This window comes from Pongo abelii, chromosome X, assembly GCF_028885655.2.
Source record: "Pongo abelii isolate AG06213 chromosome X, NHGRI_mPonAbe1-v2.0_pri, whole genome shotgun sequence".
Taxonomy (NCBI): Eukaryota; Metazoa; Chordata; class Mammalia; order Primates; family Hominidae; genus Pongo; species Pongo abelii.
The window spans coordinates 48,893,960-48,908,769 of NC_072008.2; the positions used below are offsets into that span (position 1 = coordinate 48,893,960).

The 14,810-nt window shown below is 45.1% G+C and overlaps 1 protein-coding gene and 1 pseudogene across 4 annotated transcripts in view; one reads left to right on the forward strand and one right to left on the reverse strand.

The window, feature by feature from the left end:
* Nucleotides 1–853: 853 nt before the first annotated feature.
* Nucleotides 854–3,869, reverse strand: LOC112130725 (ornithine aminotransferase, mitochondrial-like; annotated as a pseudogene).
* The window catches only part of LOC100457489 (protein SSX4), a 42,569-nt gene continuing 31,502 nt past the window's right edge, over nucleotides 3,744–14,810 (forward strand). Inside the window, exons 1-8 of one of the 4 annotated variants that reach the window (XM_009236869.3) lie at nucleotides 3,744–3,840; nucleotides 4,320–4,408; nucleotides 4,847–4,961; nucleotides 5,643–5,738; nucleotides 7,594–7,643; nucleotides 9,587–9,722; nucleotides 12,199–12,303; nucleotides 13,089–13,680. In XM_009236869.3, the coding sequence (XP_009235144.2) occupies nucleotides 4,340–4,408; nucleotides 4,847–4,961; nucleotides 5,643–5,738; nucleotides 7,594–7,643; nucleotides 9,587–9,722; nucleotides 12,199–12,299 (567 nt within the window). In that variant the 5' untranslated portion in view covers nucleotides 3,744–3,840; nucleotides 4,320–4,339 and the 3' untranslated portion in view covers nucleotides 12,300–12,303; nucleotides 13,089–13,680. Of the gene's footprint in view, nucleotides 3,841–4,319; nucleotides 4,409–4,568; nucleotides 4,695–4,846; nucleotides 4,962–5,642; nucleotides 5,739–7,593; nucleotides 7,644–9,586; nucleotides 9,723–12,198; nucleotides 12,304–13,088; nucleotides 13,681–14,810 lie in introns of those variants that run through there. The other 3 variants (XM_024240649.1, XM_063721364.1, XM_024240650.2) reach the window with 3 other exon arrangements.

Here is a 14,810-nt window from a genome sequence, read left to right on the forward strand (position 1 = left end):
TCCTGTCTCAGCCTCCCATGTAGCTGGGATTACAGGTGCGTGCCACCATGCCTGGTAAGTTTTGTATTTTTAGTAGAGACGGGGTTTCTCCATGTTAGCCAGGCTGGTCTCAAACTCCTGACCTCAAGTGATCCACCCACCTCGGGCTCCCAAAGTGCTGGGATTACAGGCGTGAACCACCGCACCTGGCCATGATCTGTATCTTTTTTTTCTGAAATATAAGCTTTATTTAAAATTTAAAGAAATATTAAAACTAAACATTTTTCGGCCAGGCGCGGTGGTTCATGCCTGTAATCCCAGCACTTTGGGAGGCCGAGGCAGGTGGATCACAAGGTCAGGAGAGCGAGACCACGGTGAAACCCCGTCTCTACTAAAAAAATTTTAAAAATAAAAATAAGAATAAAAATCTCAAAAAATAAAAAATAAAAAATAAACATTTTTCTACAAATTTTAATCAAGCACTCAAAACAATTTAGGAATGTTAAACACTAATTCTTAATTGAAAATAATGACATCCATGGAATACATCTTGGTGTTAGCCAACATGAAGTTTACTTAATATCAGTATTTTATATATGCTTAACCATTCATCCTTCCTAAAATTCAGTGATAACAATGATTTGACTTTATAAGGTGAAGCCACTTATGTAATACCCCAGAGTTAACATTTTCAAATACAAAACATTTATACTAGCATGGAAATTATAAAAACATATGTAAATTATACTGAAGGATGTGATTTAAAGGCTGTCAATATACATAGATGCATTTTACCTTAGAAAGTACACATACACATCAAAACATTCATTGAATATAGATGCCATTAAATTCTCTTACTTACGTTACAAAGCAACGGGCAGGTTCATAAACGTTGTTCTAGTATGTATCAACTGCAAAAAAACATATATTCCACAAAAAGGTTTTGAAGACACATGGGAGTGGAATGTGCCCACATTAAGAGCAGAGCTTTTATAGGACCACCTGTCTCCAGCCGGCTCCCAGGGACCACTGAAAACAGCTGCTACCCTCAGAAAGACGAGATGGTCTTGTTAATGATAACAATTGACCCTGGAATCTCATCCTCCTCGACCACCAGCGGAGGCGAAACCTGATGATGTCGCCATGGGTTGGCTTGGCCAGAAGTCCATTATCTCGAAGTCTTAGACACACTTTCCAAGCATCACAATCTTTGGTTTCTTTAATAACAATAGCATTTAATAATTCTTTTCCATGCCGGGCGTGGTGGCTCACACCTGTAATCCCAACACTTTGGGAGGCCAAGGTGGGTGGATCACCTGAGGTCAGCAGTTCGAGACCAGCCTGGCCAACATGGTGAAACCCCATCTCTACTAAAAATACAAAAGTTAGCTGGGCATAGTGGTGCGTGCCTGTAATCCTAGCTACTCAGGAGGCTGAGGCAGGAGAATCACTTGAACCCAGGAGGCGGAGGTTGCAGTGAGCCAAGATCGCGCCATTGCAATCCAGCCTGGGCAACCAGAGTGAACCTGTGACTTAAGTAAATAAATACATAAATAAAATAATTCTTTTCTTCTTACAGCAGTTACAACATCAGAAGGTAGCTTCATGGGTTCATTTCTCAAGAGAATACCCATTTTTTCTGCATTTTCAGCAAGGTTTTCTTCTTCTAAAACTTCAAGGGCTGCGATGGCCACTTGGCAGCCTAGTGGATTGCCACCGTATGTGGACCCATGTTCCCTTGGCTTAATGGTCAGCATTATGTTATCATTCCACAGCACCACAGACACAGAGTATCAACCCCCAGAAAGGGCCTCTCCAAGGAGGACTATATCAGGCCTAACATTTTCATGATCAACAGCTAGCCATCTACCAGTTCTGGCCCTGTCTGTATTTCATCAACAATAAACAGAACCAAGCTGGGATCACGAGACGGGACGAGGGTAAGTTAAAATATCACAAAGCTTACTGTTCTTACGGAGATTCAGCTGGTCTTTCTTTCTTTCCTTCCTTCCTTCCTTCCTTCTTTCCTTCCTTCCTTCCTTCTTTCCTTCCTTCCTTCCTTCCTTCCTTCCTTTCTTCCTCCCTCCCTCCCTCCCTTCCTTCTTCCCTTCCCTTCCTTCTTCCCTTTCCTTCCCTTTCCTTTCCTTCCCTTCCTTCTTCTCTTCCCTTCTTCCCTTCCCATCTTCCCTTCCTCCCTTCCCATCTTCCCTTCCTGTCTTCCCTTCCCGTCTTCCCTTCCCTTTCTTCCCTTCCTTCTTCCCTTCCGTTCTCCCTTCCCTTCTCCCTTCCCTTCTTTTCCCTTCTCCTTTCACTTCCCTTCTCCCTTCCCTTCCTTTTCTTTTCGATAGTTTTTCTCTGTCGCCCAGGCTGGAGTGCAGTGGTGGGATCTCAGCTCAATGCAACCTCCCCTTCCCGGATTCAAATCATTGAGTGAACCCAGGAGGTCGAGACCAGCCTGGGAAACATAGCAAAAGGCAGGGTGGTGCAGGCCTGCAGTCCCGAGGCAGAGGCGGGAGGATCACTTGAGCCCAGGAGGTGGAGACCAGCCTGGACAACATAGCGAAACTGTCTCTACTAGAAAAATTAAAAACATTAGTGGGGGCTGGGTGGTGTGTGCCGGTGGTCCCGAGGCCGAGGCAGGAGGATTGCTTGAGCCCAGGAGGTCAAGGCCAGCCTGGCCAACATAGTGAAACCCCATTTCTACTAACAACAAGAACAACAAAAAATAGTGTGGGTGGGGTGGCTCACCCCTGTAGTTCCCAGGCTGAGGTGGGAGGATTGCTTGAGCCCAGAAGGTCGATACCAGCCTGGTCAACATAGCGAAAGCCTGTCTCTCCTAAAAAAAATTATCAGGGCAGAATGGCACACGCCTGTAGTCCTGAGGCTGAGGCGGAAGCATTGCTTGAGCCCAGGAGGTTGAGGCCAGTCTGTGCAACATAGCAAAATCCGGTTTCTACTGAAAAACAAAAAAAAAAAATACCGTGGGCAGGGTGGTGCATGCCTGTAGTCCCCAGGCTGAGGAGGCGGGAGGATCCCTTGAGCCCAGGAGGTTGAGGCCAGCCTGGCCAACATAGAGAAACCCTGTTTCAACAAAACAAAACAAAACAAAACAAAACACAACCTGGGCAGGGTGGTGCATGCCTGTAGTCCCGAGAACGAGACGGGAGGATTGGTCAAGGCGGATGTAACCAATACCACAATCACATCCCATAAGTAAATACATTTTCCTCTCTCCAGGGCTACAGGTAAAGGATGGTAATTGTGCGCACCATACTTAGATTCCCTTCCAAAAATGCAATCAGAGGTTGGAGGGCCTTGGACTGTTTTTTTAGTTCCAACAGATGTAGAAGCCACTGAAGAATGAACTCCACGACTAAGTACAGCAAACCTCCGCAAATGTGCTAGTTTGGAAAACATTGTGTCTTTCAAATAGAAAAATCACAGATCGACTATTTTTTTCTTCCCACGGTTCAGACTAGAATCCAGATGTTTAACCCAAGATCCAGGGACGGTCTTCAGAGAGTTCAAAATCTCCTGATGGCGCCTGAGGACCACCCACTTTGTCGCACAAAGTGTGGCTGGAGGAGGCGACAATATTCTGCAATGTCACTGCCCAAGGATGATGGACCAATCAGGGCAGTTGGTGAACTCCATCTGGCCAATTAGAAGTCAGAACAGTAGGCGGAACAAGTGAAGCTGATGTGGCGTCTGTCAGTCCAGGATCTAGGGACAGAACCTTCTCAAAGGGGGGGCGGGGGCGGAGGCTCTGATTTTCCCGCCAAAAGCGTCCCCTTGGATTGGCTACTTTAAGTTCAGAGTACCCACACTGTGATTTGCTCTTTTGATTCTTCCACAATCAGGGTAAGCATGCGCTGATTTTCTCTTTCCATTCTTCCTACCCCTCCCCTCCCCCGTGGTGCATTTCTTATCTAATTTTAATAATGTATTTATGTGAGGCAGGTCGCCATCTCAAATCCTTCCTGTCAGTTTCTAACTTTTTCAGGTATGGGATTTTTCCTAGGAGCTCTGTAGTAACTTAAGAAATCTGGGCTGGGCGTGGTGGCTCACGCTTGTAATCCCAGCACTTTGGAGGCCACAGGTGGTGGATCGCTTGAATCCGGGAGGTGGAGGTTGCAGTGAGCCACGATCGTGCCACTGCAACACAGCCTGGGCAACAGAGCGAGACCCTGTCTCAAAAAAAAAAAAAAAGCTCACTCAAATCATTCCTCCTGGGCTCAAGCGATCCTCTCGCCTCAGCCCCGGGACTACAGGCGTGCACCACCCCGCCCAGAGCACCAAAGGTCCTGAGGCTGGAAAGACTCAGGCTGTTTCTCTTGCAGGTGAGACTGCTCCCAGTGCCATGAATGGAGACGACGCCTTTGCAAGGAGACCCAGGGATGATGCTCAAATATCAGAGAAGTTACGAAAGGTGAGGTGACCTGGAGGGGGCAGAGTAGTGGCCCAGGGGACAGTGTGGGGTGACCAGGTTTCTGAGGAGAGGAGGACAGAGGTACTGGGGACAAGGAGCAGGGTCTCAGGGGAGATCTGGACCCTTGGGAGCCTCCCACCCTCGCTCTGTCATCACCTAGCATCCCTGGAGACAAGTCTCTGACCGTGCACTACATTTGGTGACTCCCACTCCATTCTGGAAGGTGGGAAGAGAGCCAGCCAGCAGCATTAAAGCCCTACTGTGTGGCAGGGGAGAAGCTAGGGAAGTTCCCTCATGTTCTGTCAGTTAGCCATGGCATCAACCAGGACAGACTATCATCCCCACTTCCCAGATCCAGCACACAGGAAGCAGCTCCAGCTGAATGGCAGACATGCCTAGCTGAGTCACTGCCAGAATTCCTTCTTTTTTTTTTTCCAGGCCTTCGATGATGTTGCCAAATACTTCTCTAAGAAAGAGTGGGAAATGATGAAATCCTTGGAGAAAATCGTCTATGTGTATATGAAGCTAAACTATGAGGTCATGACTAAACTAGGTAACAGAAAGTTCTGGGAACAGACAAGTCTGGGGACACATGAGCATTCCTTTTCCTGCTTTGGCTACTTCTTAGGCTGCAGAAAGTACCCCACATTTTCCTTTTGTGCAGGGAAAAATCACAAGCCAGCTTCTGGGTGTTCTCCTCTTCTGTATCCTGTCAGGGCTGAGGGCAGGGACTGGCCACAGTGGAGCTTATACCTGGATCCTGCACGTTTCTCTCCCATAGGCATCTTTTCTGATGAGCCCAACTGTCTCTGTGGCATCCCGGCACCTTCCCCCCACCCAACACGCACACCCTCCCTTCCTTCTCTTCGCTTGTATCTCTCTCTCTCTCTCTCTCTCTCTCTTTTTTTTAGTCAGAGTCTCACTCTGTCACCTAGGCTAGAGTGCAGTAGTGCAATCTTAGCTCACTGCAGCCTCGAACTCCTGGGCTCTAGCAATCCTCCTGCCCAGCCTATGGAGTAGCTGAGGCTACAGGCACGTGCCACTATGCCCAACTAATTTTATTTTATATTTTGTAGATATGTGGGTCTCTCTATGTTGCCCAGGCTAGTGTTGAGCGCCTCGCCTCAAGCAATCCTCCAGCCTCAGCCTCCCAAAGGGCTGGTACTACAGACATGAGCCACCATGCCGGGCCTAAGCTTGTCTCTTAAGAAATAAACATTTTGCTCCTTTCTAGGTTTCAAGGTCACCCTCCCACCTTTTGTGTGTAGTAAACGGGCTGCAGGCTTCCACGGGAATGATTTTGATAATGATCGAAACCACAGGAATCAGGGTGAGTAGATTGGAAGGGGCTGGAAAGGGTCTCCTCAAGCCCAATTGCTTTTCAGCTCAGCTACCCGGGAAAGATCCTCAGGCATTTGTTCCCTCATACACATCGGGGCTGAGTGAAAAAAAAAATTGCATGCAGAAAGTTAACTACAGAGGCCAATCACATAAAATTTTAAAACATGCAAAACAAGAAAATATATTTTTATGGATAATAAGTAAATGATAAATGTATACAAACATGAATGTGAATAAAAAGCCATCAAATTAAGGTGACTGGCTGTAAGTGGAGGAGGGAAGGAGGGCAGGGATTGCTGAGTGCTGCACACACAGCTTCAGCTGTGACTTGTTGATAGTGTGTGTTGTGTTTTCTGTTATTGTTATTTTTTTTTTTTGAGACAGAATTTCGCTCTTGTCTCCCAGCCTGGAGTGTAATAGCAAAATCTGAGCTCACTGCAACTTGCACCTCCCAGGTTCAAGCGATTCTCCTGCCTCAGCCTCCCGAGTAGCTGGGATTACAGGCGCTTGCCCCCACACCCAGGTAATTTTTGTATTTTTGGTAGAGATGGGGTTTCACCATGTTGGCCACTCTGGCCTCAAACTACCTGACCTCAGGTGATCCACTCGCCTCAGCCTCCCAAAGTGCTGGGATTACAGGCATGAGCCACCACTCCTGGACTGTTTATACTATTGCTAATATTCTGAATAAATAAATCAGATCTAAGATAACTGTGGGGTAATGTTGAGACCCGACTGTACTCAATTTTGTTCCCCATACTTTTCTGTGTTTTTGAAATATTTCTTTTTTAAATGACATGTTGTTCTTCCTAAGCACTGTTAATGAATCAAAGGACATTTAAGAAAATGTTAAAAGTGAAAAAAAAAGAAAATGTTAAAACTATAGATCCGCCAAAAACTTCCAGAGTTTGTTTCATTAACAGCATGTAGGTATTGGATAGGTATCTTAGGAGTGAGGGTGATGAACACATTATGTAATAAAGATTGCGCTTTCTCTGTATTTTATCAAAACCAAATAGTCCTCACATTCCCCAACAACCCCAATTCTCCATGATGAGCTTGGAAGAGAGTTTGAAAGAGTGATCCCTCATCCAACACACAGCTTTCCCACTTCTCAGTGAGCAGAGATAATATAGGGTGAAAAAAAGACAAGTTTCGCGTAGAGATCTTTGTGCATTTCAGGAATATAAAGGGGACATATGTGTTTACTTGCTCTTCTGCTCTGAGAACACAGTTGTAAGACAAGGTCAGAATGTCCAAACTGTCTCCAATAGACCTATTACTTCCCAACTAAACAGGCCAGATTCTACAATCTCCCACAATCACTATAAGAGGTCTGAAAATCCAGTGCTTGAGTATCTGCCAAGTTTTTGACATTAAATGAGTGTCAAATATTTATACTGAAAATATTTCAGAGCCACTGGACTAAATCATTGATGGTTCATCACACATTTAACAGCTTAATTGACATACCATAAAATTCACCCATTTTAAGTGTACAGTGATTTTTAGTTGTTGCACATGTTGAGTGATTACAGTTTAGATTCCCAACCAATCAATTTAACTACTTGGGAAAAAGTAAAAGATATGTAATGGAATAAGATGAGACTGTGATGGGGTTTAATACCCATGTGACAAACCATGAGATGGAAAATTCTGAATTGAAGCCGCAGATAAATGCACCGACCAATACAAAGCATAATTCAGAAGCAAATCTCAAATAACTCCTCAACAATGAGTGGACTCATAACCCTCTGCTGCAGAATGCCCTCATGCGACAGAAGTCTCTCTAGAGTTTGGAAATGTTTACCAACAAGGAAAAATTCTGATGTATTCTCTTTCAGTTGAACGTCCTCAGATGACTTTCGGCAGGCTCCAGAGAATCTTCCCGAAGGTGAGTATCTCTCAAATCTAAAGGACCAGAGAGCGTTTGTCCCTCCACAGATGTGAACACTGGTAAGAGCGGGAGAATATCAAAAATGCCCTCACTGCCTCCTTCTCCCCATGTCTATCACAACAACTTATGTAGCACCGACGGCTTGATAATATTAACAGCTGTGATCCTTAATACTTCTTTGGTTTTCACAGTGATGCCAGATTACTATTTTAAGCAGTTCACATGGGTTAATTTATTTAATCCTTAGGAAGACCTCTATGACGATGTTTCTATTACTATCTCCAAATACTATCGAGCCACACACTTCAATTGTCACCCATATAAAAGCCATGGAACTTGGCGCAAATCTTCTAAGTTCTCTGAGCTCCAGATTCCTGGTCCATGAAATGGAAGCAAAGAATCATAGTTCATGTTTTAGATCATAGTTATCAGCAAAATAATAATAAAATGAGGCTAGCGGGGTACAGAGATGTTAAAGAATTTTCCTGAGGTGCAGTGGCAGTGGTAGTCTAATCCAGAGCTCCAAGCCATTTAAACCTCATTCACGTTTGCATTTGTTTATGAAGTTCAGATGTTGCTCACTAGGGCTTCACCCCATAGGGCCTGCTGGTGCTTCCATTGAGACACCCACTCTCGCAACAGGAAGGACCAGCTGGCCTCTGATCTGTTACGGGGGCCACTCACATGGCTTAGGAATCGCTTTGACTGTTGGCCCCTCCCTACCGTGAGCTCCTTGATGGCCTTGTGTGCACCTGGGACATCCGGGAAGCCCCCGTCCCAGCCCAGGGGATCCCTCGAAGGCCCCTGAATGAGTGATCCCACAACTGCAGATCCAACTCTGGTTTGGAGGGTAAGGGGATCTGGGAATTGGGTTGCCAGTGTGGAGACCAAATTCAAAGAACGATCATGAAAAGTATTAGTTTTTTATTATTACTACATTTAAACAGTGTTTACAAGCTCAGAGAGCACTTTCCCTTAGCCTATTTTACATGTATTGTTGACTATTTCGTAAGTGAGGAAGCTGAATAAAAAGTAGCTTAAGGGCCGGGCACAGTATCTCACAACTGTAATCCCAGCACTTTGGGAGGCTGAGGCGGGTGGATCATGAGGTGAAGAGATCGAGACCATCCTGCCCAACATGGTGAAACCTCGTCTCTACTAAAAATAGAAAACTTAACGCACATGTTAGAGCCTGCCTGTAGTCCCAGCTACTCTGGAGGCTGAGGCAGGAGAATGGTTGAATCTGGGAGACGGAGGTTACAGTGAGCTGAGATCGCGCCACTGCACTCAAGCCTGGCAACAGAGCAAGACTCTGTGTCAAAAAAAAAAAAAAAAGTAGCACCAGAATTGGTATGGGTACCACCTCACTTAATTCCACATTCAATGTTGGTGCCTCGGTAGGGTAGTATGCCATGTCTGGTACTGCTTTCTTTGCTGCCTAGTTTAATTTCAGCAAACCATTTCTTTACCTCTCCTGTCCCTGTATTCATCTCCCTACACCATCTTTCACAGCAGTGTTTTATGGCCTCTCTATGTTTTTACATTTACTCTCCCAGCAGCTGTCTAGAAGCTTATATGGTATCCCTTGTATTTTATAGAAGCTCTTTCTTTTCTAGATCTTGTGAATTCTTAGAGTGCTATTCTCCAAATCTTCTGTATACCAAACTCTCAATTAAATGGAGATTTTTGCTGTTTGCAAGAATGTGAGTCTTAAAAGAGTGTGAAGATAAGCATTCTAGCCCTGGAAAGCCCATTCACTTAGGCCATTCCTTTCCCTTCTAACCTCCCCTCCTAGGTTTCTCCTAATTTAGGCCTGTGTAACTCTCCCAACGTTGTTGAGAACATTGAATAAGCTAATGCATGTGAAGACCCTTTGTAAGCTCTAAAGCACTATAGAAATATCACTGATACTGTTTATCTGCGACCTTCACATTATAAAGATCATGCCCAAGAAGCCAGCAGAGGAAGGAAATGATTCGAAGGAAGTGCCAGAGGCATCTGGCCCACAGAACGATGGGAAACAGCTGTGCTCCCCGGGAAAACCAAGTACCTTGGAGAAGATTAACAAGACATCTGGTAAGAGGAAAGAATTCGGGAACAACCCCTCTGGCTTCCCTGGCTATGTTCAGGTGTGTGGACTGGGTGTGTGGCATGGATCCCAGACAAGCCTAGGTCCAGGCTGGGCTGAGGAGCTCGCCCAGCTCCAGATGAGATGTTAGACATGACTTCCAGAAACACAGACTTGAGTTGTCATCCATATAAAAAACCACGTGACTTGGGGCAAGTCTTCCAAATTTCCTCAGCTCCAGGTTCCTAGTCCATAAGATGGAAATAAAGAATCATAGTTCATAAATTGTTTGGAGACATTAAATTTAATCTAGAAGGCCTGATGACATGAAAGGTGCTCAAGCAATTCTATCTGTGATAAGCTGGGATCATGTCTTACTCAGCTCAATGCCTGTTACCCAATACAGTTGTACTTCAGAGATATTGCAGGTTCGGTTCCAGACCACTGCAATAAAGTGAGTCACACACGTTTTTTTTTTTGTTTTGCAGTGCATAAGAACATTATGTTTACACTATACTGCAGTCTACTAAGTGTGCAATAGCATTATGTCTGAAAATGTACATACCTTTTTTTTAAAATAATTCATCGATAAAAAATGCTAACAATCTTCTGAGCCTTCAGTGAGTCACACTCTTTTTGCTGGTGGAGGGTCTTGCCTCGGTGTTGATGGCTGCTGGCTGATCAAGGTGGTGGTTGCTGAAGGGTGGAGTGGCTGTGGCAGTTTCTTAAAAGATGACAACAATGAAATTTGCCACATCGATTAGCTCTCCCTTTCATGAAAGATTTCTCTGTAGTATGTGATGCTATTGGATAGCATTTTACCCACAGTAGAACTTCTTTCAAAGTTGGAGTCAATTCTCTCTAGCTATGAAAGTCCTAGATGACATCTCCTTCCAATAGAAGGCTATTTTATCTACATTGAAAATCTGTTGTTTCGTGTAGCCACCTTCAACAGTGATCTTAGCTAGATCTTCTGGGTAAGTTGCTGCAGCTTCTCCATCAGAGTTTGCTGCTTCACCTTGCACTTTTATGTTATAGAGATGGCTTCTTTCCTTAAACCTCACGAACCAACCTCTACTAGCTTCACAAGTTTCTCCTGCAGCTTCTTCACCTCTCTCAGCTTTCATGGACTTGAAGAGAGTTCTGGTCTTGCTCTGAATTAGACTTTGGCTTAAGGGAATGTTGTGGCTGGTTTCGTCAAATATCCTGACCACTCAAACTTCCTCTATTTGAGCAGTAAGGTAGTTTTGCTTTCTTATTCGTGTGTTCACTGGAGTATTAGTATTATTATTTCCTTCAAGAACTTTTCCTTTGCATTATATACTATTATTTCCTTCATGAACTTTTCCTTTGCATACACAACTTGGCTGTTTGGTGCAAGAGTCCGAGCTTTCATCCTGTCTTGGCTTTCAGCATGCCTTCCTCACTAAGCTTAGCCATTTCTAGCTTCTGATTTAAAGTGAGAGACATGCGACTCTTCCTTTCGTTTGAACACTTAGGGGCCATTGCAGGGTTCTTAATCGTCCTAATTTCAGTGTTGCTGTGTCTCAGGAAATAGGGAGGCCCAAGAAAAGGAGGAGAGATAGGGGAAGACCTCATCGGTGGAGCAGTCAGAACACACACAACATTAATCGATTAAGTTTGTCATCTTCTATGGGTGCAGTTCATGGTACCCCAAAAACAATTACATACAACAGGATGATTATAGTCAATAATAACTTAATCGTACATGTAAAAAAAACTAATCATTTGTTTAAAATGAATTTTGTTTAAAATGAATTGTTCAAAAATGAATTTTGTTTAAAATGAATTGTTTGCTTAAAATGAATTGTTTGTAACACAAGGATAAATGTTTGAGGGGATGGACACCCTATTTTCCATGATGTGATTATTATGCATTGCATGCGTGTATCAAAACATCTCACGTACCCCATAGGTATATACACCTACTGTGTACCCACTAACATAAAAAACAAAAATTATTTTAAGAGACTAAAGAACAACAAAACAATTGCAACAATAATATCAAAGCTCACTAATGACAGATCACTATAACAGATATACTAATAATGGAAAAGTATAAAATTGGTGAGAATTCCCCCCAAAAAATTGCAGTATCTGTGAAGCACTATAAAAATGAAGTGCAATAAAACAAGGTATGCCTGTGTGCCGTTAACAAATACATGCTGAATGGAAGGAGGCATCGGTGAATGTTCCCGCGAGTGAAGAGGCTGGGAATTTAACCTGACAACGGAAGGAGCCAGCAGCTAAAATTTTAATTTGCATTTGGCCTGTATTGGTGTGGATCTAAGGTCTCAGCCTCTCTAAACCAGGGAATGTGAAAAACCGGATAAAGAAGGTCCGGGGCACTTGGGAGGGGGGAGGCATCTCCTTCTTTTGAGAAAACAGAGCCTAACACTCTCCAATCTACCCAACCCTCTCCAATCTACCCAACCCTCATTTTCCAACTCTTCCCCATCATAGGACCCAAAAGGGGGAAACATGCCTGGACCCACAGACTGCGTGAGAGAAAGCAGCTGGTGATTTATGTAGAGATCAGCGACCCTGAGGAAGATGACAAGTAACTCCGTAAGTGAATCTTCGGACCATCCCCCACATCCTTGCAGATGTGCTATTCTTTCATGGTACTGGTATCCCATCTTATCACTTGTTCCCCAAATCATTCCCTTCTCATAATTTTCTAGGGTACAGCATTGAGGCTGAATGATGAGATTTCCCACGCTCTTTCTCTCTATTTTTTTTTTTCCTTTTTGAGAGGGAGTCTTGCTCTGTTGCCCACGCTGGAGTGTAGTGGCGCGATCTTGGCTCACTGCAACTTGTGCCTCTCAGGTTCAAGCAATTCTCCTGCCTCAGCCTCCTGAGTAGCTGGGATTACAGGTACACTCCACCACACCAGCGTAATTTTTGTATTTTTAGTAGAGACGGGGTTTCACCATGTTGGTCAGGCTGGTCTTGAACTCCTGACCTCGTGATCCACCTGCCTCGGCCTCCCAAAGTGCTGGGTTTACAGGCATGAGCCACCGTGCCCGGCTAATTTCCCATGCTCTTTCTACTCCCTGCCCTGTATATCCAAGGTTACTCCCTACCCAGGATGCTATGGGTTCCCAAACCCCAGGTCAGCCCTGATATGCGGGCCACACCTTCCTCTAGCCTAGGAATCGATAACCCAGGCAAGGAAGTCACTGTGGCATGAACAGAGGGTTCACTTCGAGGAACCGTGGAAGGCGTGTCCAGGTCCTGAGGTAGGGCAGAATCAGAGTGTGCAGGGTCTGCAGGTCAGGAGGAGTTGAGATTGAGTTGTCACAAGGTGGCAACTCACTGCCACTTACTTTCCTTCTCTCTTCTTGCCTCAGCCTCAGGGGTATGACACATGCCCATGATGAGAAGCAGAACGTGGTGACCTTTCACGAACATGGGCAGGGCTGCGGACCCCTCGTCATCAGGTGTATAGCAAGTGAAAGCAAGTGTTCACAACAGTGAAAAGTTGAGCGTCATTTTTCCTAGTGTGACAAGATTTCGATGTCAGCGTTTCCGTTGTATTTTCTTACAGTGTGCCATTCTGTTAGATATTAGCGTTTTCATTGATGAGCAAGACATGCTTAATGCATATTTCGGTTTGTGTATCCATGCACCTACCTCAGAAAACAAGTATAGTCAGGTATTCTCTCCACAGAACAGCACTACCCTCCTCTCTCCCCAGATGTGACTACTGAGGGGAGGTCTGAGTGTTTAATTTCTGATTTTTTCCTCTGCATTTACACGCACACCACATGCACACACACACACACCAAGTACCAGTATAAGCATCTCCCATCTGCTTTTCTCCATTGCCATGCGTCCTGGTCAAGCCCCCCTCACTCTGTTTCCTGTTCAGCATGTACTCCCCTCATCCGATTCCCCTCTATCAGTCACTGACAGTTAATAAACCTTGGCAAACGTTCCCCAGTTGTTTGCTCCTCTCATTATTGTGCACACAGCTCTGTGCACGTGTGTGAATATTTCTTTAGGAAAGATTCTTAGAAGTGGAATTGATGTGTCAAAGGAGTCATTTATTCAACAAAACACTAATGAGTGTGTACTAGTGCTGAGCACTGTTCGAGGTACTGGAGAGACATCAGGCAACAAGGCAGACGGATGTTCCTGACCACCATTCTAGAGGAGGATATTTCCAGTCGTTGGTATTGTTTGCTTCTTTGTTTCTTCTAGAGATGGGATCTTACTCTGTCCAGGCTAGAGTGCAGTGGCACGATCACAGCTTAATGCAGCCTCGAACTTGTGGGCTCAAGGGATCCTCCCACCTCAGCCTCCAGAGAAGCCGTGACTACAGCCACGCACCATCATGACCCACTAGTTTTTTTAGGTTTTGTCAAGAAAGTCTCGCTATGTTACCCAGGCTGGTCTCCAACTCCTGGGCCCAAGCAATCCTCCCACCTTGGCCTCCTAAAGTGCTGGGATTACAGGAGTGAGCCGCTGCACCTGGCCTCCAGTTTTTATTTTGATAGAGACTATACACTTCAGTCCTGGAGCAGGATTCTGCAGCAGGTGGTTGGGCATCTGGGCCTTTCCTCTCTGAATGATTTTCAAGTTCAAGGACTGGGACGGTCCATTTGGGAGTATGTGGAAGGAGACACAGATGAAATCGTCATCTGGGGAACGTGGAGGAATGAGGCAGATGCATGCACTGTAGACCGTGATGGACAGGGAATAGAAAAGTCCACTCAGTCTCCATGCAGGGGAGCAACGGTGGGAAAGTTCCCTGGACAGAAGCATGAGACTGCCCATCAAGGGTGTCACCAAACAGGGGCCTGGGGGCTGGGGTGGGGACGATGATTTCGGAAGGGGCCAGTTCTTTCTCACATGTATCATTGCAAAGTGTGGAGGGGAAACAGGTCTGCGGAAGGGGAGCACAGATGGGAGTCTATTTTCGAACAAACCATTGTGTGTGATTGTGTGTGAATGGAGAAATCAAGGCCTCCCGGTTCTCCCCAGCCTTGGAAGGAGGACACTATCATCTTTATGCTTATATGTTAGATGAGAGACGGAGTCCCAGACAGATGGTAGGCGTCTTGTCTGAG